General features: G+C 39.8%; 1 protein-coding gene across 2 annotated transcripts in view; it reads left to right on the plus strand.

Annotated features, from left to right (window-relative positions):
- The window catches only part of LOC109409677 (uncharacterized), a 209,230-nt gene that overhangs the window by 140,185 nt on the left and 45,971 nt on the right, over positions 1–23,074 (plus strand). For both annotated transcript variants that reach the window (XM_062854595.1, XM_029870148.2), the window contains 2 exons: positions 11,444–11,783; positions 11,996–12,049. In XM_062854595.1, coding sequence (XP_062710579.1) covers positions 11,444–11,783; positions 11,996–12,049 — 394 coding nt within the window. The remainder of the gene's footprint in view (positions 1–11,443; positions 11,784–11,995; positions 12,050–23,074) is intronic.

Consider the following 23,074-nt stretch of genomic DNA (forward strand, 5'->3'; position numbering starts at 1 on the left):
ATCATTTTCCTGGATTCTTCCAAGTGTGTATAGGTAGGTAGACTAGCAGTATCTCTGGTGAATTCCACAGAAATTTGAAAGCCATTTCAAAATGGTTCAAGGCGTTACAATGGATTTCAGGGCGTGACAGGGCATTTCAGCAGGTGGCAGAAGACTTCGGGACCGCACAGGCTCTCAAGTGAGCTTTAAGGGCGTTTCAGAGGGGATTAGAGGCGTATCAAATCGTTTCAGGGCGTTTCAAAAGGCTTTTAAGGAGCCTCGCAGACCTTCAGGTGAGTTCTATGAGGGGCTCGGTGGGGTTTCAGAGACGTTTCAAAGCGTTTCAAAGCGTTTCAACGCATTTCAGGGCGTGAGTGAGCATTTCAAGAGATTTCAGAGAGCTTTTAGAATACAAATTTCTTACAAGGAAGTATCCTTGAACGATCTCTGTTAGTTTTTGGTTGAATTACCTTTGAGTTTCCTAAAGAGCTAACATCTCTTTGTCCCTGCGTCGTACATATGAGAACAAATCAAACAAATCTTCAGTGGTGGAATAATCAAAAATTCTTGAAAAAAAAATAGAGACAAGGCCCTGAGAGAACCATTGTGAATTGTAATTTTAAGCAAAAGTACAATGGAAGGGCCAAATTGTGTTTAGGTGCAAAAAATATGCAATTATTTTAGTTTTTTCACGTTTTAATGGACTCGGGACCAATTACCCTGGTTATATATTTTTGCCTGAAAATTCTGGAAATTTTTCGTAACATATTAAAAAATCGGAGAAGTTTGTTTCTTAGTTTTTGAGAAATGATTTTTTGAAAATAAAAGACCAAATTTTCCCATACAAAACATTTTTTTAATCTGATTACGGGAACTTACGTATTTTCGGCCGTTTTGTTCTCTTCTGTAGTCATGGGGGGTTTTTTTGAAATCTGTAGGTCTCAGAGTTGGCCTCAAATCCTTCCCAACCAAGCTGAGTTATATGTCCAAATTTCAGGCAATTCGGCCCACAAAAACCCCCCAAGACGAAGTGAACAAACCTGCCGATAATACCCTTCGTCACCCTATATCTTTAATCCTTATAAAACTATGGATACCACAAACATCAGGACATGTCTCAAAACTAAAAAACATACATCACTGATTTTTCCTGCCATATTTCCTGAATTTTCTGATAAAATTTTAAAACCAGGGTACCCCTTTGTTCCCGAGACCATGAAAACGTGAAAAAACTTAAATAATTGCATATTTTTTGCACCTTAAAACAATTTGGCCCCTTCATCATGTTTTTTCTTCAATAGCTTTCAAACAAAAAAAGATGTCTAAAATTAGTCAACTAATTCAAAAGTTATGTTTTTGACAATTTTTAGTTTTCAAAAACCTTGAAGTTCAGGACTACCCTGTCGTCACCCTAATGACGAAATAAAAAAAAAATACGGGTCTAATTATTTTCGAAGAACTACGAACCCACCAAGTTTCACGACAATCGGAATGGCACTATATCGTTTTTCCATGGCATGGAATGGCTGCATATAGAGATATAATGCTTTGAAAATTTGTTCAAAAATCTTATAATTTAGTTTTACTTAAAGTTCTATATCTTTTCGAACTTTTATTCAATGTTTCTCAAAATTTCGGAAAATATCAGGGTTACATTTTCAACGCATGTGATTCACATATAAAAAGTTGTAAATAATTGGAAAAAAATAAAAATATTGTGAAAAATTCGCTGTACGGAAGATTGTTTGATACACTGTAGTTCTTCAAAGGCATTTGCCGGAATTCCATTTACCGGAATGGCATTTCCCGGAATGTACCATTCACTAGAATGTCATTTTTTCAGAATGTCGAAAAATGTCTCCGATTATATGTTGCTTTTTTTCATTTCTTTAAATTAATTAATTTAACTTTTTAGCCAATTCTTCGCATCCGTTCAAATGTTTTTCTTTTTGACTTAACTTGTCCAAACGAGACAAAACCTACTTCTGAACATCTGAGCATCTCCACAGTTATTAACAAAGAGCTTCCTCTGTCAATTACCTTTTTACATGTGTACATATGTCATGTGGAAGGCCCTGGGATACGTTATGCCCAAGGATATACAAAAATAAAAGTTATATTTAGAAAATTTCCTGAATCGACCGGGAATCGAACCAGTCTTGTAAATATTAACAAAATTTGTGAAAAAATCTTATGATAAGACGCCGTTTTTGGAATGTAAAAGTTTGGAATATTTTTTTAGAAAAGCGCGCGTCTAGTTCAGTGGGTCGGTCGGTTTGCTCTATAGTGTGATAGGGCCTCGAGAGTGGAATGCAGAATCAAAACTGCTCGAGACTTTTCGAGTGGCCGACGATTTTCAGGTAAGAGTGTTGGGAACGCAAGAGTGAAATGCAGGGTCAGAAGTGCGCGACTAGCTTCGTGGGTCAGTCGGTTTTCTCGGTAGTAGGATGGGGCAGCAAGAGTGGAATGCAGAATCAGAAGCGCGCGACAAATTTCGTGGGTCATTCGGCTATCTCGAATTGCTCGAGAATTATCGAGCGGTGGACAATTTCCAGGTAAAAGTGATGGGATCGCAAGTGCGGAATCCGGAATCAGAATCGCGCGACAATTTTCATGGGAAAGTCAGTTTTCACGGATAAATAAACGATCAATGCGCTGACCCGCTTAATATTGAACGAACGTTGACGTATGTGCATTACCCTTACTATCGCGACCAAATAACTCATAATCGTTATGAAGACCGTGACACGTATTTTATAAACTAGTGGACCATATCACCTACCAAAGGTGGCTCCAAGATCCACACCTTACCCTCTACTAACAATTACTTCATCTCGAGACAACTGTGGGAATGCTATGGGTTCCACGGCTACCAGTAACAACGGTTGTCGAACTAACATTTCTTTCCTTTCCCGATGACTGTGAGGACGTGGCCGGCGCCGTTATTGACTTTAAAATGTTGAAACTCTCGATATGTGCGCATTGAGAGTGTGTAGCTAGTCCCAAGCAGCATTCATTGGTTCTCTGTGCAACTTCGATTGTTCAATTGAAAAAAAACTGTTAGACTGTTTTCTTTCCTGAAGAATCTGGTCGAATTCAAAATCAATGATATTCTGGAGTTCTGCAATTTTGTTTTAGACGAAACTTTCTACTGATATTTGTCACGAAATGATCGCACCATTTATTTTCGCATAGGATTTTAGAAGCAAAATTCAAAACTGCTTACACCTGCAGGACACTGAAATAAACCTTAGAAATATCCCGGAGGAAAAACTAGTTCGAAAATTTATACCGTAGCCCTAGCAGAATCTTCTAGAGACATTTATAGAGCAATTCAATAAATTCTTGGTAATTTTTTGAAAGATTTTTCGAAGATAATCATATATTTTACATGAAAAAGATTAAGAGCAGCAATAAATGTACCATGGTTAGCATGGGGAACAAAACACTTTATTGTTGAAAAATCGATATGTAACTACAGAGGGTAGTCAAAATAATTGGGATAGGTAAAATTTTCACTTTCCAAAAAATGTTGATCTAGATGTAACTTTTCGGAAATTACATCAAATATTCTCAAATTTTTACTGTAACTAGTTTTTTCAGTGGTCCAAATTTGGAATTTGGAATTTGGAGAATTTTAAGTTTTGTCAAAAGTTTTTAATAGCTTATTATATCAGTAATAAATGATCAAAATTCCATTGCATTCGGTTTGTTGAACCCAAAAAAAAAACAGCTCAAAGTTGGCCGTCAAATAATGGGCTCCTAAAGGCCTATCTCAATTTCTGCAAAAATCGATCAAACGTTGATTAATACGACATATTTACTCATTTTTTTAATATTCCTATTAAGTAAAGCCCATAAAATAACTTTTTAAAAATTTTAATAATTTTTGCATTATTTCTTGTGTTGGGGAACCGGAAATTTACCTCCTTCGATTTAGTGGGATGGCTCCTCAACACTCGACCAGTTGATGGTTGGTTTAGGTGGAGTGGTACTTGGTGTGTGGGCGAACTATTCCTTCCTTCCTTTTAGATATATTGCCGACTCCTGCGGACCTTGGGCACAATTCCTCCGTTTCAAGTAATAACACTCACTCGCGGTACATTAAAACAAACTGTATTTTTAAAACAAACACCAACTATACGGACTACATTTATTGTCTTAAAACTAACATCACGCTTACAAACAAAAAGAGGTTCACAAAAAAGCCGTGCGTAGGCCTTCACCGGCGCGCCTGTGATCGGAGGGAATGATCGATGTTAACTGCCTACGTTGATCTAAAGGTCATTGCCAGATGGTTGATCGCGATCGCAGAATGTAGATTTTGAGAAGAGCCAAGATTCCTCTCTTATCATCGGTCACCGTATCTCTTGTCAACATATCCACCACTGCTGATTTAAATGCATCCCTTCTCCGGCTATCTCCCAAACGACAGTCGAACTCTCACTATCGCGTATCAGTCCAGCAGGTTGCTACCTACACGAACGGTTGTTTACAACCGATCTATCCGCTAGCCTGTCTGGTGCCGTGATGGTCAGTTAATTTATTGTTCGATAAAGGCTACTGATCGCAGTTAATTTGCAATCGAGTCAGGGATGTAGCTTAAGGGGGATGCCTTTACTCCACAACATCTTGTTTAGCACTTAATTTTAGGTTAATTTTGTTTACCGTGTATGTCGAACAGGAACATTTGCTGTCAAAAGTGAGCCAATGGGATGTCTTTTGCAACCCGACATTCCACTTTCGTTACGTCAAGGTTGACCTCAAATGTCAAACAAGAACTGCTGACCATTATTTTATTTTCGAGTTTATTAACTAAAAGGTGATACGGTCAAAATTTGGAAGGACAATTTTTTTCATAACTTTAGACTGCGTACACCAAAACAGCTGATTTTTGGACCAGTAATGCTACATTATATGTAAAATTTTCATCAAAATCGATTAAGTATTGGTTGATATATAGATAGAACAGGTCGATGGTTTTATCTTTTTTATCTTTTTAAAATTTCGTACAAAGGCGCTCCATAGTAAATTTTCGGAAATTTAAGGTCAGTAAAACACAATTTAAAATACTGCTCCGATTTTTATCAAAATTGTACAGTATAATACTATTATGAAAATATGTTCTTAGTAAAATTTTGAGCCATTTTGTATGAATACTTCCAAAGTTGTAGCAGTTTGAATATGAAAAAAAACTGATCGGGTGCCACTTAACCCTTTGAAGCCGGAATTTTTCCAAGCGTTCTTCTGGAGTTGTTTCTACGTTTTTCTGTAGTTTTGGTATTCAATAGTATAAAAACGGTAGAATATTATGCGGAATATTTTTTCTGGACATCCTAGGTCATCCAAACTATTCTTGAGTTTAGATCCTTAAGTCTATGGCTGCAACGGTAACTTCTTTCATTATACAAAGCTGCGATTTGTAATCTATCATGTCCAGTAAGTCTTCTGAAAATTCAATAGACAGTATGAGATCATTCGCGATATCCCAGATTATCTAAACTGTTCTTGAGTTTAGATCCATAAGTCTACGGATGTAACGGTAACTTCTTTCATTATGCAAAGCAACGATTTGCAATCTATCATGTCTAGCAAGTCTTCTGAAAGGTAAATAGACAGTATCAGATCAGTCGGGATATCTTAGGTCATCCAAACTGTTCTTGAGTTTAGATCTTAAAGTCTGCGGGTGTAACGGTAATTGATTTCATTATACAAAGCTGCGATTTGTAATCTATCATGCCCAGTAAGTCTTCTGAAAATTCAATAGACAGTATCAGATTATTCGGGATATCCTAGGTCATCCAAACTGTTCTTGAGTTTAGATCCATAAGTCTACGGGTGTAACGGTAACTTCTTTCATTATGCAAAGCTACGATTTGTAATCTATCATGTCCAGTAAGTCTTCTGAAAATTCAATAGACAGTATCAGATCAGTCGGGACATCCTAGATCATCCAAACTATTCTTCAGTTTAGATCCTTAAGTATATGGGTGTAACGGTAACTGATTTCATTATACAATGCTGCGATTTGTAATCTATCATGTCCAGCAAGTCTTGTGAAAGGTAAATAGACAATATCAGATCAGTCGGGGTATCCTAGGTCATCCAAACTGTTCTTGAGTTAAGATCCTAAAGTTTACGAGTGTAACGGTAACTTCTTTCATTAAGCTAGATTTGTAATCTATCATGTCCAACAAGTCTTCTGAAAGTTACAGTGGTTGTTTAGAAAGTACAGTGGATTATGTAACATCTTGACGTAGTGGGAAAAGCTATTATCACAAGTGTAGACCTGGTCTTTGGAGTAGTGATGTTGATCTGGAATTTCTCAAAACTATCATTACAGATTACAGTCTAAAGTTCATTGTGAGACTAACTACTGTTACTATCAAGAGCTAAACTTCAGAATAGTTTGGACGACCCTCAATGTCCCAAAGGTTCATAAAAATATATAGTAGATTTTAGGTTGGCCCAGTCACCGCTATTGATTATGAAACGTTACTCAGTATGTCAGATATAGCTGATGTTACGAATGCAGACCTGAAGTTCTGAGCTCATGGAGAGTTTGGCTAACCTGGAACATTCCCATAGTGTCTCTAAATGACATTTGAGATTTCAAGAGCTTCACGGATCTCAGCAGATTATGCTATGCTCTTATTTATGGTGAAAACACATAAAATGTATCTTGTAGATTTGAAGGATTTCATTATAGAACAGTTTGGACGACCGTGAAGGGTTATAATAAAAAGTGGACTTCAGATTGCTCCAGTAACTGCGGTTGATTATGCAGCGTTACTCAGTATAACAGATATGGATACTGTTACGAGTGTAGACCTGAAGTCCTGAACTCCAAGGAAGTTTGGCTGACCTGGAATATCCCTGTAGTGTCTCTAAATGTCATTTCAGATTTCAAGAGCTTCGCGAATCCCAGCAGGTTATGCAATACTATTATTTATGGCAAAAACACATAAAGTTATTCTTGTAGATTTGCAGCACTTCATTATAGAACAGTTTGGACGAACCTGAATGTCCCAAAGGTTTATAATAAAAAATTTGACTTCAGATTGGTCCAGTAACTGCGAATGATTATGTAGCGTTTCTCAGTATAACAGATATGGATACTGTTACGAGTGTAGACCTGAAGTCCTGAACTCCAAGGTAGTTTGGCTGACCGGGAATATCCCTGTAGTGTCTCTGAATGACATTTGAGATTTCAAAAGCTTCGCGGACCTCAGTAGATTATACAAAACTATTATATATGGTGAAGACATATGAAATTATTGTTGTAGATTTGAAGGACTTCATTATAGAACAGTTTGGACGACCCTAGATGTCCCAAAGGTTTATAAAAAGCTATTAGACTTCAGATTGCTCCAGTAACTGCGATTGATTATGTAGCGTTTCTCAGTATAACAGATATGGATACTGTTACGGGTGTAGACCTGAAGTTCTGAACTCCAAGGTAATTTGGCTAACCTGGAATATCCCTGTAGTGTCTCTGAATGACATTTGAGATTTCAAGAGCTTCGCGGACTCCAGTAGATTATACAAAACTATTATATATGGTGAAGACACATGAAATTATTGTTGTAGATTTGAAGGACTTTATTATAGAACAGTTTGGAAGACCCTAGATGTCCCGAAGGTTTATAATATGCTGCTAGACTTCAGATTGCTCCAGTAACTGCGATTGATTATGTAGCGTTTCTCAGTTTAACAGATATGGATACTGTTACGAGTGTAGATCTGAAGTTCTGAACTCCAAGGTAATTTGGCTGACCTGGAATATCCCTATAGCGTCTTCAAATGGCATTGTAAATGTCAAAAGCTTCACGGATCCCAGTATCTTATGCAATGCTATTAGTTGTGGCGAATATACATAAAATTATTCTCGTAGATTTGAAGGACTTCACTACAGGACAGTTTGGAACACCTAGAACATCCCAGAACATAAAACACCTTTTGATATTCTTGATGAAGGCTAAATGGATACACATAAACGAAACCCACATCCAAGTTTAGCTTTTAGAACAACTGGTATGTCAATTATTTCGTTTTTCCAAATTTCATGGTGTTCAGAATGTTCTAGGTTATCAATGAAGTCCCAAATACAAATATCCCAATTTTTCCCTAATAGAGGACTCAATTTGCAACAACTTTGCCCAAGACAGTATACTGTTTTATCGAATGGGTGAATTTATACAGCCGTTTCAATGTTGGGGTCATATATGACCCCTCCGGCTCCAAAGGGTTAAGCAAATATAACTTTGTAATGGCTGGATCAAATTGAATGAAATTTTTACACAACATTTTGATATGCATACTTCACATACAGAAAAATTTTCATTGAAATCGGTTAAGTAGCTCTGGCTCTATAAATAAAACAGTAAAAATGTGTTCTTATTTGTGAACCCTCTTTGCACAAAATATTAAAATTGCTGATCTCAGGGTTCAACAATATCTCCGCAAATACTAGACCGATTTTGATGAAAATTTTATTGTACAAGCTACATATAATGTACCATTACTGGTCCAAAAATCAGCTGCTTTGGTGTACACAGTCTCAAGTTATGAAACAAATTGTGTGACCAAATTTTGACCGTATCACCCTTTATTCTGTCGTTGTTTAAGTTCGGTGAAATTACTATGGAGATCAGAACAGCATGCTTCTTCGCGTTATATAACAAAAAAGGGAAAATACTTTTCATTTTAGGACCCTATTATAAGTTTTGCTAGAAGATTTCTAACTTCGTGTAGAATAGCCCGATCTTTTTGATGAACTTAAAGTAAATAATTGAGAATATTTGATGCCGTTTCGAAAAGTTACAGCTATCCCCTGTAGTATCCTACACATTAAATTGAAGACCGAAGAAATAGTAAAAACGTGAAAAGACGCAATTGATTAACAAAATACTGCATAGAGTCTTGTATCATTTGGGCAAGTGTACCTATTTTGGGCACTTGCCGCTATAACTATGTCAATTTCAAACCAATTGATTTGAAATTTTGTCCAGAGTTAGGGTGAAGATATAATGAAGCCACTGCTCAAATTTTCAAGAGCACAAATCTGAAGAACCGAATATCGTATTACGCTGAAAAGTTGATTGATTAGTCACCACCAGCGGGTAACCAATCGATCAACTTTTCAGCGCAATCTGATATACGGTTCTTCAGATTTGTGCTCTTGAAAATTTTAGCTGTGGCTTCGTCATATCTTCACTTTAGGCACGTTCAGTATCTAACTCTGTACAAAAATTCAAATCAATCAGTTTGAAATTGACTTAGTTATAGCGACCTGCCCAAATGGTACAATACCCTAATTAAATCTATGTGAGTGGTCATGAAGCTGTGTACATTTTCCTCCTCACCTCTCTGGCTACGTCCGTGTTATAGGATAAACAATTAAGCATCTGAAATACTGCATTTCACGGAAATAAAAATTAAAAATTTGTTGATTCAGCGCGTTTTAGATGAAATACAATTGATTTTTAAAATTTCACTTTCTGTGCGAATAACTTCATCAAATATACAGTTTTCTTTTGAAGCTAAGCGTTCAAAGAATAAAGTTTCTACCGCTGACACGTGGTCTTTCGCTGACAAACTCGCTTTCCGGCTTCAAACATGTAACTTTGATGAAACAACGACGTACACTAAGCCGTATAAGCAAACATCAAGATATAACTTTTCCGGCTTACGATATACACACACAGATGCATATCAGATTTCACTTCTCGGTAGGGTATCATATGTTTTTATTATCTCTCCCAGCCGAAGCCTAAGCCTAAGCCGGAGTTCACGTGCTAGGGAGAAATAATGAGATAATTTGATAACCTCCAACGAGAGCAACTGCCAAGCCAACCACAAGAACGTAATGCTGCTGGTGTCTTTCCTACTTACTACACAACCTGCGAAAACGGCAGAGAGACAACGACCAAAATTGACTGTGTCTTTGTACATGATCCCAGGGAAAGATTATGGAAATGATGATTTCTGGGATGCTTTATTTTTATGATGCCCCCTGTTGGCCCGAATTGTTTTTGTTCGTAGAAAAAAGTGGAATTCGCGTGCAAAAAAATATACTCAATGTAAAATTTGAGGCTTTCCTCCCATTCAAATAATTTAATTTTGCACAGATAAAACATATTTAGTCCACAACAACAAGTATCCTGCTGTTCAATTTCATTAGTACGACATTCGCACCCAGGTTGTGGTATCGTCGTCATTATAATGCATGACAAGGCGATAGTGGCAATTAAGGTCTCTGTTGCTGACCACACTAACCAAAATCATTTCCATTGCAAAAATTAATACTATGCTCGTATCGACACTGTATGAGGCAAACGACACTACTCCACCGTATTTTGTAGTAATTTTGTACGGTTTATGTGTGATTGATGTGAATATATAGCAATATAGCAGAATTAGTCATTTCTAGAATATGTTTGTTTTCCTAACTATTTGTACATAAATTATTGTAAACTTTATAAAATTAAAAAAAAATGTTAGATTTTTGTCTTTACTTTGTATTGCGAAACTAAAACTTCATTCAAAGCAACTCCGATTACAATGCTTAGAAAACGATCCTGTTGATGGATTCAAACAAAAGCAACAGTTGCAAAATCTGCGTCGTGTAGGAAACACTCGGAAATATCGCCGTGCAGAAAATGAAGTTACGATCGAACAAAGTTAAACAGGGGCAACAGCGTCATATCACCATCATCGCATTGCATCCAGAGCGAACATTGGCACCAGACGGGACCTGCACCAAGCAGTTTTGCATTGCCTAGCTCGATGTAGGTGCTACGGTATTTTTGTACCTTGTCACTGCCACCCGGAGCGTTTGTCGTGGTCCTACTTGCCCGCGTGGGTGGGTGGTTATGAGTAGAAGTGTATGGAATTTAGTACCTCCGGAGCACTAGCGCCATTTCTGAGGAAGGATGCCTGCTGCAAACTCTGTAACCGATGAACGGATGCACTTTGCAAGTGGTTCGATCGAGGGGTCCACAAGCACATCAAAGTACATTCTATCAAACTCACTTACATGTGGACTAACAAAAGTCTAACGTGAGGTAATACATAATTGTCATTTACCTCACGCTGTGACTCTCATCACGTCGCGGGAGCACAATTGTCAGTAAATCATGTTTGAGGGTTTGTTTATTCTCTACAAACATTATCCGACTCAAATTGTCACGCCCCTCTCTCGACCACCAAACAAACAACCCGACTCGGTGCAATCCATAGGTCTGGAGGGAGGCTACCACTTGGCCCCTCCGTAAACATGGTCAGAAGAAAAAAAAATGTTGACGAAGCCCAATTTGAGTTACAGAGACCAGTTCGGTGACAGGACGTTGTTACACTGCAAACTATTTAATTGTCATTAAAAGTAATTCCCCAGAGTAAATGTTTGCGCTACGTGATAGGCACAACTTTCATGGCATTTTGTTTTCCATGTTTGCTCTTACAGTATGATGCGATCACCGGTTTCTGCCGAGCGACGAAGGAATATTGCCCTCCGGGTCCACCCGGCCTACCTGGTATACCTGGTCCGAAAGGCAATCGAGGTGATGTTGGCATTCCCGGTCCGGCCGGTATCGATGGGCGCGAAGGTAAACCGGGTCCACGTGGCCCCAAGGGTGAAATCGGATACCCAGGAAACCCGGGTCTGGATGGACGGGACGGTGTGCCGGGCGAACCGGGATTAGACGGTGTGCCCGGTAGAGCTGGCGCTGATGGTATACCCGGTCGTGATGGAAAAGATGGTACACCAGGAATCAACGGCCAAAACGGGATAGACGGAAAGAACGGTGAGTACTACGCTGCGGTTAAATGAAAATGGTTATGACGAAACTTTTACCTCGTTAAGACGGAAACGATTACAACTGTGATGCCATGGTCAATTGCGGCCGCTCGAAGCGCGGTCGGTGGTCGTGGTTGTTGAAGTATTGATGGGAAAAGTTTTGTCTTGATTTTTATGATGTTGGCTGCAATAAGTGGTTATTTTTTTCATTTGCTTCAGGAACACCTGGACCGATGGGACCAGTTGGACCACCTGGCGATCCAGGGCCAAGAGGTAAGAGAGTCAAAAAGTAAATACTATTTAATCGAGTACTCTTTGTTAGTTTCAATCATTGGGATGAACAATATTTTCCACTATTTAGTTGAATCACTTTTTTCTGTTTCAACTTTTTGTTGGGATCAAGCGGTTGACTCACGAGGGGTGATTGGCAATGAAATAAAAAGTATGAACGAATGTTATGACGATATCAGTTAAAATAGAAATGTAGGTATGTTAATTGGAGAAGATGGCATTTTCTGTTTTGTATTTGTTTAAGAACAAGCTCATTAGAATCCCAAGGTGGCCGACTTTTGAGCCTTTTAGCCTTTTGAGTGGTTCGGCCAATGACCATTTTGTATGGACAAATAAAAATTTTTGTATGGACCATTGACCACGCGGGGGGGGGGGGGGGGGGTGGTTAAAAAGTCCCAAAAAAATGACCACGTGGTTTATGGACAGCCCCTAACAGCTAATTCTACTAATAGCAATTTCTTTACCAATACCAGGGATGGTAAAGAGTTACATTCACTTGCTATTATCTCAGTTCAGAAGCATGCTATCGAAAAACAATGTATGGATGAATTTAACCTGCTAGTTTTATCTGAAAGATTTCCGAATAACATTAGGGTCGCACACTTATATCAAAGTCGTGAGCGAGCTGTGAAGGTAACTCTCCACGCGGTGAATGTGAATTACATTCACGCCGTGGAGAGTTGCGTTTGCTGCCTTCTGTTGACTTAACTATTGATTCTACGCTAATATATTCTTCTACAAAGTTTCAGGTAAAACAAAACTGAGAAAATGTTCCATATATTGATTTTTGCTGCAATGTTTCTGAAGCGAGTTAACAGCAAGCGAATGTAAATGATTGCAAATGAATGATCACATTCTTGACCAAGACAAATTCCCTAATACATCTTCCCTTCCCATATCTAAACTCCTAGTGATTTCTCGTAGTAACGCAGAGAATTCCTCGGTATTTGGCCTAAGCGAGATTCACGTCAACACTTTCTTCTCTATCCTCAATTGACCTGCATTCGGACACGGCTGGCGCTGGTATTGCTTATTGAAAAGTATTGGGATTCCAGCATTTCCACAATGAGGAGAAAGCTAGTCCCAAGCATCACCTGTTGGTTCTTTGTGTAAATGCAGTTGTCCTTGCAATAACAGAGGAGCAACCGCGGGCGGTCAATCATGCTCGTGTTCATGCTCAAGCTCATTTCTTTCTATAAAACAAAATAAATTTAGAGCCCGATAACCGCTTGACCAATTTTAAATCTTTGAGCGTGCTTTTGTAGATATTTCTGTTGCCTATCTTTGTCCTGAACGAACTGTTCGTCAAAATATTCATTTTTATGATACTTCACCAAAAACTGCCAAGCATGCCTTAAAACTTGATTTTTGATGTAAAATTGAAGTTTTCGGAAAATCAGCAACAGAATAATACGAACCGAGACCAACGGCAACGACCCCAGCGAACAAAAAGGACTTGCGATTGGAAACTCGGTACGTGGAACTGCCGATCTCTCAACTTCATTGGGAGCACCCGCATACTCGCCGATCTACTGAAGGACCGCGGGTTCGGCATCGTAGCGCTGCAGGAGGTGTGTTGGACAGGATCCATGATGCGAACGTTTAGAGGTAATCATACCATCTACCAGAGCTGCGGCAACACACGCGAGCTGGGAACAGCTTTCATCGTGATGGGTGATATGCAGAGGCGCGTGATCGGTTGGTGGCCGATCGACGAAAGAATGTGCAGGTTGAGGATCAAATGCCGATTCTTCAACTTCAGCATAATAAACGTGCACAGCCCTCACTCCGGAAGCACTGATGATGACAAAGACGCATTTTACGCGCAGCTCGAACGCGAGTACGACCGCTGCCCAAACCACGACGTCAAGATCATCATTGGGGATCTAAACGCTCAGGTAGGCCAGGAGGAGGAATTCAGACCGACGATTGGAAAGTTCAGCGCCCACCAGCTGACGAACGAAAATGGCCTACGCCTCATCGATTTCGCCGCCTCCAAGAACATGGCCATTCGTAGCACCTTCTTCCAGCACAGCCTCCCGTATCGTTACACCTGGAGATCACCACAACAAACGGAATCGCAAATCGACCACGTTCTGATTGATGCACGGCACTTCTCCGACATTATCGACGTCAGGACCTATCGTGGCGCTAATATCGACTCTGATCACTACCTGGTGATGGTTAAACTGCGCCCAAAACTCTCCGTTATTAACAACGTACATTACCGGCGGCCGCCCCGGTACGATCTAGAGCGACTGAAGCAACCGAATGTCGCCACCGCATACGCGCAGAATCTCGAGGCAGCGTTGCCGGACGAGGGTGTGCTCGATGTGGCCCCTCTAGAGGACTGCAGTCAAAGCAGCCATCAACAACGCAGCCGAGAGCACTATCGGGTACGTAGAACGGAGTCGATGAAACGATTGGTTCGACGAGGAGTGTAGAGCGGTTCTGGAGGAGAAGGATGCAGCGCGGGCGGTAATGCTGCAGCATGGAACCCGACAGAATGTGGAACGATACAGACAGAAGCGGAAGCAGCAGACCCGTCTCTTTCGGGAGAAAAAGCGCCGCCTGGAAGAAGCGGAGTGCGAAGAAATGGAACTGCTGTGCCGTTCACAGGAAACACACAAGTTCTACCAGAAGCTCAACGCATCCCGCAAAGGCTACGTGCCGCAAGCCGAAATATGCAGGGATAAGGAAGGGAGCCTCCTGACGGACAAACGTGAGGTGATCGAAAGGTGGAAGCAGCACTTCGACGAGCACCTGAATGGTGAAGAGAATGTAGGCACGGAGGACCAAGGCAGCGGAGGAAATGACTATGTTGGTGCAGCAGAGGACGGGAACGAACCAACTCCCACGCTGAGGGAAGTTAAGGAGGCCATCCACCAGCTCAAAAACAACAAAGCGGCTGGTAAGGACGGTATCGCAGCAGAACTCATCAAGATGGGCCCGGAAAAGTTGGCCACCTGTCTGCACCAGTTAGTAGTCAAGATCTGGGAAACCGAACAGCTACCGGAGGAGTGGAAAGAAGGAATAATCTGTCCTATCCACAAGAAAGGCGACAAGTTAATGTGTGAGAACTTTCGAGCGATCACCATTTTGAATGCCGCCTACAAAGTGCTATCCCAGATCATCTTCCGTCGTCTTTCACCTAAAGTAAATGAGTTCGTGGGAAGTTACCAAGCCGGTTTCATCGACGGCCGGTCGACAACGGACCAGATCTTCACCGTACGGCAAATCCTCCAGAAATGCCGTGAATACCAGGTCCCAACGCATCACCTGTTCATCGACTTCAAAGCGGCATACGACAGTATCGACCGCACAGAGCTATGGAAAATCATGGACGAGAACAGCTTTCCCGGGAAGCTGACTAGACTGATAAGAGCAACGATGGATGGTGTGCAGAACAGCGTAAGGATTTCGGTTGGACTATCTAGTTAATTTGAATCCCGACGGGGACTGCGACAAGGTGATGGACTTTCCTGCCTACTATTCAACATCGCCTTGGAAGGTGTTATGCGACGAGCCGGGCTCAACAGCCGGGGTACGATCTTCACGAAATCCAGCCAATTTGTCTGTTTTGCGGATGACATGGATATTATTGCTAGAACATTTGGAACGGTGGCATAACAGTACACCCGCCTGAAACGTGAAGCAGCAAAGGTCGGACTGGTAGTGAATGCGGCTAAGACAAAGTACATGCTGGTAGGTGGGACTGAGCGAGACAGGACAAGCCTTGGCAGCAATGTTACGATAGACGGGGATACTTTCGAGGTGGTAGAAGAATTCGTCTACCTCGGTTCCTTGCCAACGGCTGACAATAACGTGAGCCGTGAAATACGAAGGCGCATCATCAGTGGAAGTCGTGCCTACTATGGGCTCCAGAAGAAACTGCGGTCAAAAAAGATTCACCCCCGCACCAAATGTACCATGTACAAGACGTTAATAAGACCGGTGGTTCTCTACGGACACGAGACATGGACGATGCTCGAGGAGGACCTGCAAGCACTCGGAGTTTTCGAGCGACGCGTGCTAAGGACGATCTTCGGCGGTGTGCAGGAGAACGGTATGTGGCGGAGAAGGATGAACCACGAGCTCGCTGCACTTTACGGCGAACCCAGCATCCAGAAAGTGGCCAAAGCCGGAAGGATACGATGGGCAGGGCATGTTGCAAGAATGCCGGACAACAACCCTGCAAAGTTGGTGTTTGCTAACCATCCGGTTGGTACAAGAAGGCGTGGAGCGCAGAGAGCACGATGGGCGGACCAGGTGGAACGTGATCTGGCGAGTGTTGGGCGTGACCGACGTTGGAGAGCTGCAGCTGCAAATCGAGTATTATGGCGGCAAATTGTTGATTCAGTATTATCATGAATTTGATGTTAACTAAATAAATGAAAATGAACATCCCAACTATTATGATTCCACTGAACATTTTCAGCTAACGCGGCTGATCACCAAATCAGACTAAACCGTCACATATTATTTATTTTCACATGTTCTGCTAACGATTGAACGAATTCACATGAACTTCTGAATGTCTTTCCCTTTGCAGATCCGCCGTTTTCATTTTTCAAAAGCTGCTTCCTTTTTCTGAAGCTGTGTTCCTAGTAAAAATTCTAGCTATTTTCTTGCAGTTAAATTTAATACGCCTTTCCTTCTTTGGTCTGGTTCTATGTTCACGCAAAAGTTTGTTTTGTCTCCCTTCCAACTTGTGTTTTTGAACACTTCCACTGTTATTAATTGAAGTGCGTTGCATTCTTTGCTTGCCTCATATAAATGCGTATATTGTGTGGTAAGCACAATGAAACACGGTGTTATTGTTTTGTGGTTATTTTTTTATTTTGAATCGCATACAAACCCCCCCCCCCCCATATAGCCGAGGCGGTAAACGCACGGGTATTCAGCATGACCATGCTGAGGGTGACGGGTTCGATTCCCGGTCGGTCCAGGATCTTTTCGTAAAGGAAATTTCCTTGACTTCCTTGGGCATAGAGTATCTTCGTGCCTGCCACACGATATACACATGCAAAATGGTCATTGGCAGAGGAAGCTCTCAGTTAATAACTGTGGAAGTGCTCATAGAACACTAAGCTGAGAAGCAGGCTTTGTCCCAAAATGAGGACGTTACGCCAACAAGAGAGAGAGAGAGAGAGACAAAAAAAAACCACGTGGTCAATGGAAGGGGGATTAGGCCGGAACCCACGCAAGACCACGGTGGGGGGAGGGAGGGTCTAAAGTTCAGAAAAAAATGACCACGTGGTTTATGGACAGCCCCTAAGAATTCCTTCAGAACTTGTTCCAGGGATTACTTCACGAATTTCTCCAGAAATCCTTTACGAATTCCTTTGATGAATTTCTAAGATCATGCTTGGGGCCATACCTGAATAAATCTTTGAGAGGAATTCCTAAAGGAAATCTCTGAAGGAAACTTTGTAACATATCATGAAGAAATCCGTGGAGAAACATGGAATACATACTCTAAGGAATGATTGGACGATTTCCTGCTATTGGAGCACTTCTGAATTCCTGTTTCCTATTTCTAAAGAAATGCTCGAAGAAATTCCTAAGGAATTTTTGAAAGGACTTTAAGAAAAATCGTTTAAAGGGTTTCGAAAAGAACTTTTGATTTGAAAAAAAAAATCCTTGAATAAATTCCTAAAAGATTCCTCAGGATTAATTACGCGATCATGTGGGGCAGTCAGTCCAAAAGGCATCGTTTTGAACATCTTTAGAAAATTCTATAGAGTATTATTGAAGGAATTTCTTTAGAAACGTTTGGAGGAGTTCCAGAAGTAATCGCTGGAGCAACTTTTAAAGTAAATTGTTAAAAAGTTCTTAATGTAACTTCTAGATGATTCGTAAAATATATCCAAGGGAGAATACTTGGAGGAGTTTCTTATGGAATACTTCTAAATTTTTGATGAAATCGTTAGAACAATTTTTTTAGAGATTTCGCGAAGAAAATCTGGAAGAATCCTTGGTGTTGTCGCTAAAGAAATCTTTAAAGGGGATAGAATGTTTTTTTTCTATTGATTCATGGTGGAAACCATGGAAGAATTTCGGAACGATTTTTTTGAGGAAATTGCAGTAGACAGAACTTCTAGGAGGAATTTCTGAGAGAATTCTTGAAAGATCTAAAAAGTGATCATTCAAGAACTCTCTCTGAAATTCCTCCTAGAAGTACTGTCTACTGCAATTTCCTCAAAAAATCGTTGAATTTCTAAAATAAAACATTTTTAATCTCAACTACCGTCGTGCGGGGCTACTTTTGAAATACGGGGCTACTTTGGACACTTTTGAATATGGATTTTTTTAATTTGAAATATCGCTCAAATCTGTTTGATGTCTTTGGGACTATTATGACGCAATATTTTCCCCTTCATTTGGTTGAAATTGTTTTTCAAACAAACTCTTTATTGCTTGTCAGGAGGCGGAAAACATCGAATTAATCATAAAAATATACATAACGTATCAGAACATTTGCTCTGTAAGCATTGTTTCTGCAGTTCATAAATTTCAAAGGGTTGCTCAATTCGTGCAAGAAGTATCGACGTAGCATATACAATCGAATATTTGTATGGATACAGAATATAAATGACCGTTTCACCTAAATAATGGAATGATGGCCCCCAGACAGCCTTTTAGTCTATATTAAAATATCACGCTGCTCATAAAACCAAAGGTAGCACAGAACCACCTAAAAACGCATATATTTATTGAAATAATGTATGATATAGTATACAACAGTATTGGTACAAAGTAGTATTCTAAATAAACCCGGAATTTTAATTGCAGTTTTGTTTTAATTATGAATGTCCAAAGTAGCCCCCCTCTGGTTCTATATGATATGTCTCCGATTGATGTATGGACAACTTTTTTGTTTATGGATGGATTTAGTTCAAATTTTGCATGCATCCTACATACATACTCACAATTATTATGTGTAAAAATTGTGGAAATACATTCACTACTCTGGGAGTTATAATGTCATAAAGTTGAAAAACCATTAAAAAGTGTATAAAGAAGCCCCGCACGACGGTACTAAAATTATTTTGCTAATATTCCTAAGTTCTTGGAATGATTATTGATGAATTTTTGAAGCATTTATAGCAAAAATACTCAAAGGATTCTTTGGAGGCATCCCTATGTATTTTCTTGAATGAATTTGTTTAGGAATCTTTGTAAAACAATCTTGCGGGTCAGTACCCGCAGTAGAAGTAATTGTCAAAATCCTTGCATAAGAGAATTCCCGAAGAATTTTTTGACAATTTTTCTTACAAAATTATTGGTGAAATTCGTGGGGAAATCATGTATTGAATTTCAATGGAATATTTGGAGAATTGCTTGATGAAGTATTAAGAAATTCTAAAAGAATAGTCGAATAAATTCTGAAAGAGTCTAAAGGCATATATTAAGAAATTCCCTTAAGATTTCGAATAAAACATTAGTAGAATTTTTGAAGCAATCACTGAAATAAAACCCAAAAGGAAAGCGCGGTAGAATTCTTGGTGAAATTATTAAATAAATTAGCCAAGAAACGCTCGGATGATTGATGAAGCCTTTACATGAGTTTTTAGGATGATCCTTGATGAAATTCTGAAAGAATCTATGTATTATTTTAAACAGATTTCTTGGAATAAATAATTAAGAAATCCTTGAAAAAACAGAAAGAATTCTTGAAGTGATTCCTGAGGAATTCCCGATGGATATCTATATTATATATATAAAAATGCAGTGGCATACGTGGGACCGCGCATAACTTGCGAACGGAAGGTCCGATTTTGGTCGTCTTAGTTTTGTTCTGTTAGTTTTCACCCAAGGAAGGTTTATGAGGCAAAAAACATGGAAAAATTGAGAGTTTTTGGAAATCGATCTTCCATACATTTTGTGACCGGGGACTTGTTTTTGGATAGAAACTTGATACGTCAAAAACGCAGTAGGCAAGACAAAGTTTGCCGGGTACAGCTAGTGCTCTATGAAATCTTAGCCTTGCACTTATCAATTAAAGGATTTGTTTAGCCATTCTTGAAGAATTCCTGAAGGAAGTGGCAAAACAGTCTTATAAGAAATTTCTGATCCTTAGAGATCCTTGGAAAAACTTTTGAAGAAATTATTTGATTTTCTTGAATAACATCTTTGCATTAACCATTTCTAGATTGAGTTTAAATAAGGGCGAAAGTACCATGATCGAATTCTTTTCATCAAACCTCTAAAAGTGACAAGAAGCCACCAAAATAAAAGTGACAAGAAGCAAGTATGGTTGCACTTTTTGGCCATAAAACGCTAGGTCGTGATGCAATCTTGCGTATAAGCGTAAAAAAGTACAAAAGATTCTCTAAGGCAATGTTTAGAGGAATTGCTAAAGGATTACTTGGCGGAATTCCGAAATAAATTGCTGAAGCATTTTTCGACACGATTCTTGGGAAAAAAAATCTTAGGCACATTAATGTAACTCTGAGATATATCCTTGTAGAAATCCCTAAGGAAATTGATAAAGGAATACTTAAAAAAATGCTTGGCATTTTTATGGTGCTGAGTTTGAAATTCATTTTAAAATGTATACATTTAGGCGCTGTCCATAAACCACGTGGTCATTTTTTTGGGACTTTTCAAACCCCCCCCCCCTCCGCGTGGTCATTGGTTCATACAAAAAATTTTATTTGTCCATACAAAATGGTCATTGGCCGAACCCCCCCCCCCCCCCTCATGACCACGTGGTTTATGGACAGCCCCTTATCATTGTAATATATGCCACTTTCAGGACGAGCCAAAAAAAATTTCCTCCACATCGGGCCCCAAAATTCCTAGCTACACCAATGACTTGCGGGCTATAATATCAATATCATCAGCGAAAGCAAGCATATGAACGGACTTCGTGAAAATCGTTCCACTCGTGTTTGTCTCCCCTTTCCCCCTTATAGTACCTTCTAAAGTAATGTTAAACAACAATCACGAAAGAACATCATCTGCCGTAACCCTCTGCGAGATTCAAAGGTATTCGAGAACGTCCCTGATACTCAACGCACTCAACGCACATCCCCCAATCCATCGTCGCCTTGGTCAATTGCATCAGCTTATCCGGGAATCCGTATTCGTGCATGATCTGCCATAGATGTTGACGATCGATTGTATCATATGCCAATTTAAAATCTATGAACAAGTGATGTGTGGGCACGTTGTATTCGCGGTATCTGATTCGTCTATTGAAAGTTACTGCTTGTTGATTTTTATTGTGAGAGAAAAAAAGATGCCCATCCCAAACATTTTGGCCGCTCCCTGTATGTCTCCACATAGTGGCAAGTGAAATTTCATCGTTGTATGATTCTTTACAACTCTTTCACTTGAGTTAGTTTTTCAAAAAAAAATGTTTCAAGAATTTGTTGATAGTTCTTGCTGCAAAAGCATTCATACCTAAATGCTATTTTTCCTCGGAAATATACCAAAAACTATGAAATGTAATCTCCAGCAATAAAAGCTAGGTATACATCCAATAATTATAATTCATATTTTACAGTTATCCGCAAAGCAGCAGCCAGGTTGGTTGGCCAATGCATTCATCATTCACGCATCCGTAGCCAATAGCGTTGGCTTTCGGTTCTTTCCAAATCCCCGTCATTTTGTCATTTCCGGTCGAGACCCACAGTCGAGACCATTTAACTCGACACCCGGAGCAGCTGTCAGCCAGAACAGAACGACACTTGGCGGAAGTCAATTATGCATCAATCTTTTACCGTCCATTATAATGGCTTTTGCTTGTCCTGTTCCCTACTACATTGCTACTGCAGTAGTGAGTGAGACATGGTTTTCAATAATGCCCTATCATTCTCCGTTTATGGTGGATGCGGGTTTCCCGGCACGAAAAAAAAATGATCTTGTGGTGCAATATTGATGAGCTTCGATGCTTGTGTGTGTGTGAGTATATTTGATGCCAATATTGTACCATGGTCCGATAATCGCTCTTCTGAATGGTGCTCTTGATGGATTATGATCATGTTCATTGTAACAAATCTGCTTTTGATGGTTTAATCTCCCGGGAAACTCCACCAAAAAGACAAATGTGTCACGGAAAAAAATGGGAACTATAGTACTGCATTCATCGGAGAGTTTTCAAGTCAGAGAAAACACCAATCATCAGGTTGCATGTATGAAGAGTTTGGAAATCTCTAGAAAAATGTAACCTTTAATAAGATAATGTAACATTATCTTATTGATTTCGTAAATTAATCAGAAAAGTTTGCTTTTTCAAATTTGACTAAGTCGTTGATTTACGACATTCGTTAGGAATAAAAAAACAATGTCTTCTTGAAAAAAAAACGGTCAGAAACAATAACACCTAGATAAGAGAATAACTAACGATTTTTTTTTCGCTGCCAGCAGTTTCAGGAAAATGTCCAATTTGTAATGATGTAAACAGCTATTGTTTCCTTAATCAGATGTAATTTCACCCAGGCATACTGCATCCATTTCCAATTTACAGCTTCTCAGAACTTACCTACACATCCAAAACATGAATTTAAACTAATCGACGAACCATGCTATGACTGAAGAGCATTTTCCCCAATGTTGTTATTATTTCCGGCCCCTGCTTTGTTCGTCGTAGATTTGTTTTTCCTTCCCCTCCCATTCGCCAGCCCTATACATCAAGCTGGCTTAAGCATACATACTCGGTACCACCACCATATCCAATCCAAAGGAAGATTGATTGCTTTTGGCGCTACCTATCGGTACCTGCTACTAACAGCCAGCACGCAAGGTTGACGGGCTGCAGAATTTAGGAAAGCTGATGGTTAGCCTCGTCGACATTGAGATACAATGGGATGTGTATGACGAAGGTTGGGACGGAAGGCACTTTTTGGATGATGCAGGTTGAATCGTGTTGGACTATTTTTTTTTCATCTGATGAAGTAATTCCCCACTTTTCACGACACCAGGTGAAAGGTATAAATGGAAAGGGTTGATTTTTTTCGGGTTGATTGCTTACACGGAGGGAAATTTCGGTTATACACT

This window comes from Aedes albopictus, chromosome 2 (genome assembly GCF_035046485.1).
Source record: "Aedes albopictus strain Foshan chromosome 2, AalbF5, whole genome shotgun sequence".
NCBI lineage: Eukaryota > Metazoa > Arthropoda > Insecta > Diptera > Culicidae > Aedes > Aedes albopictus.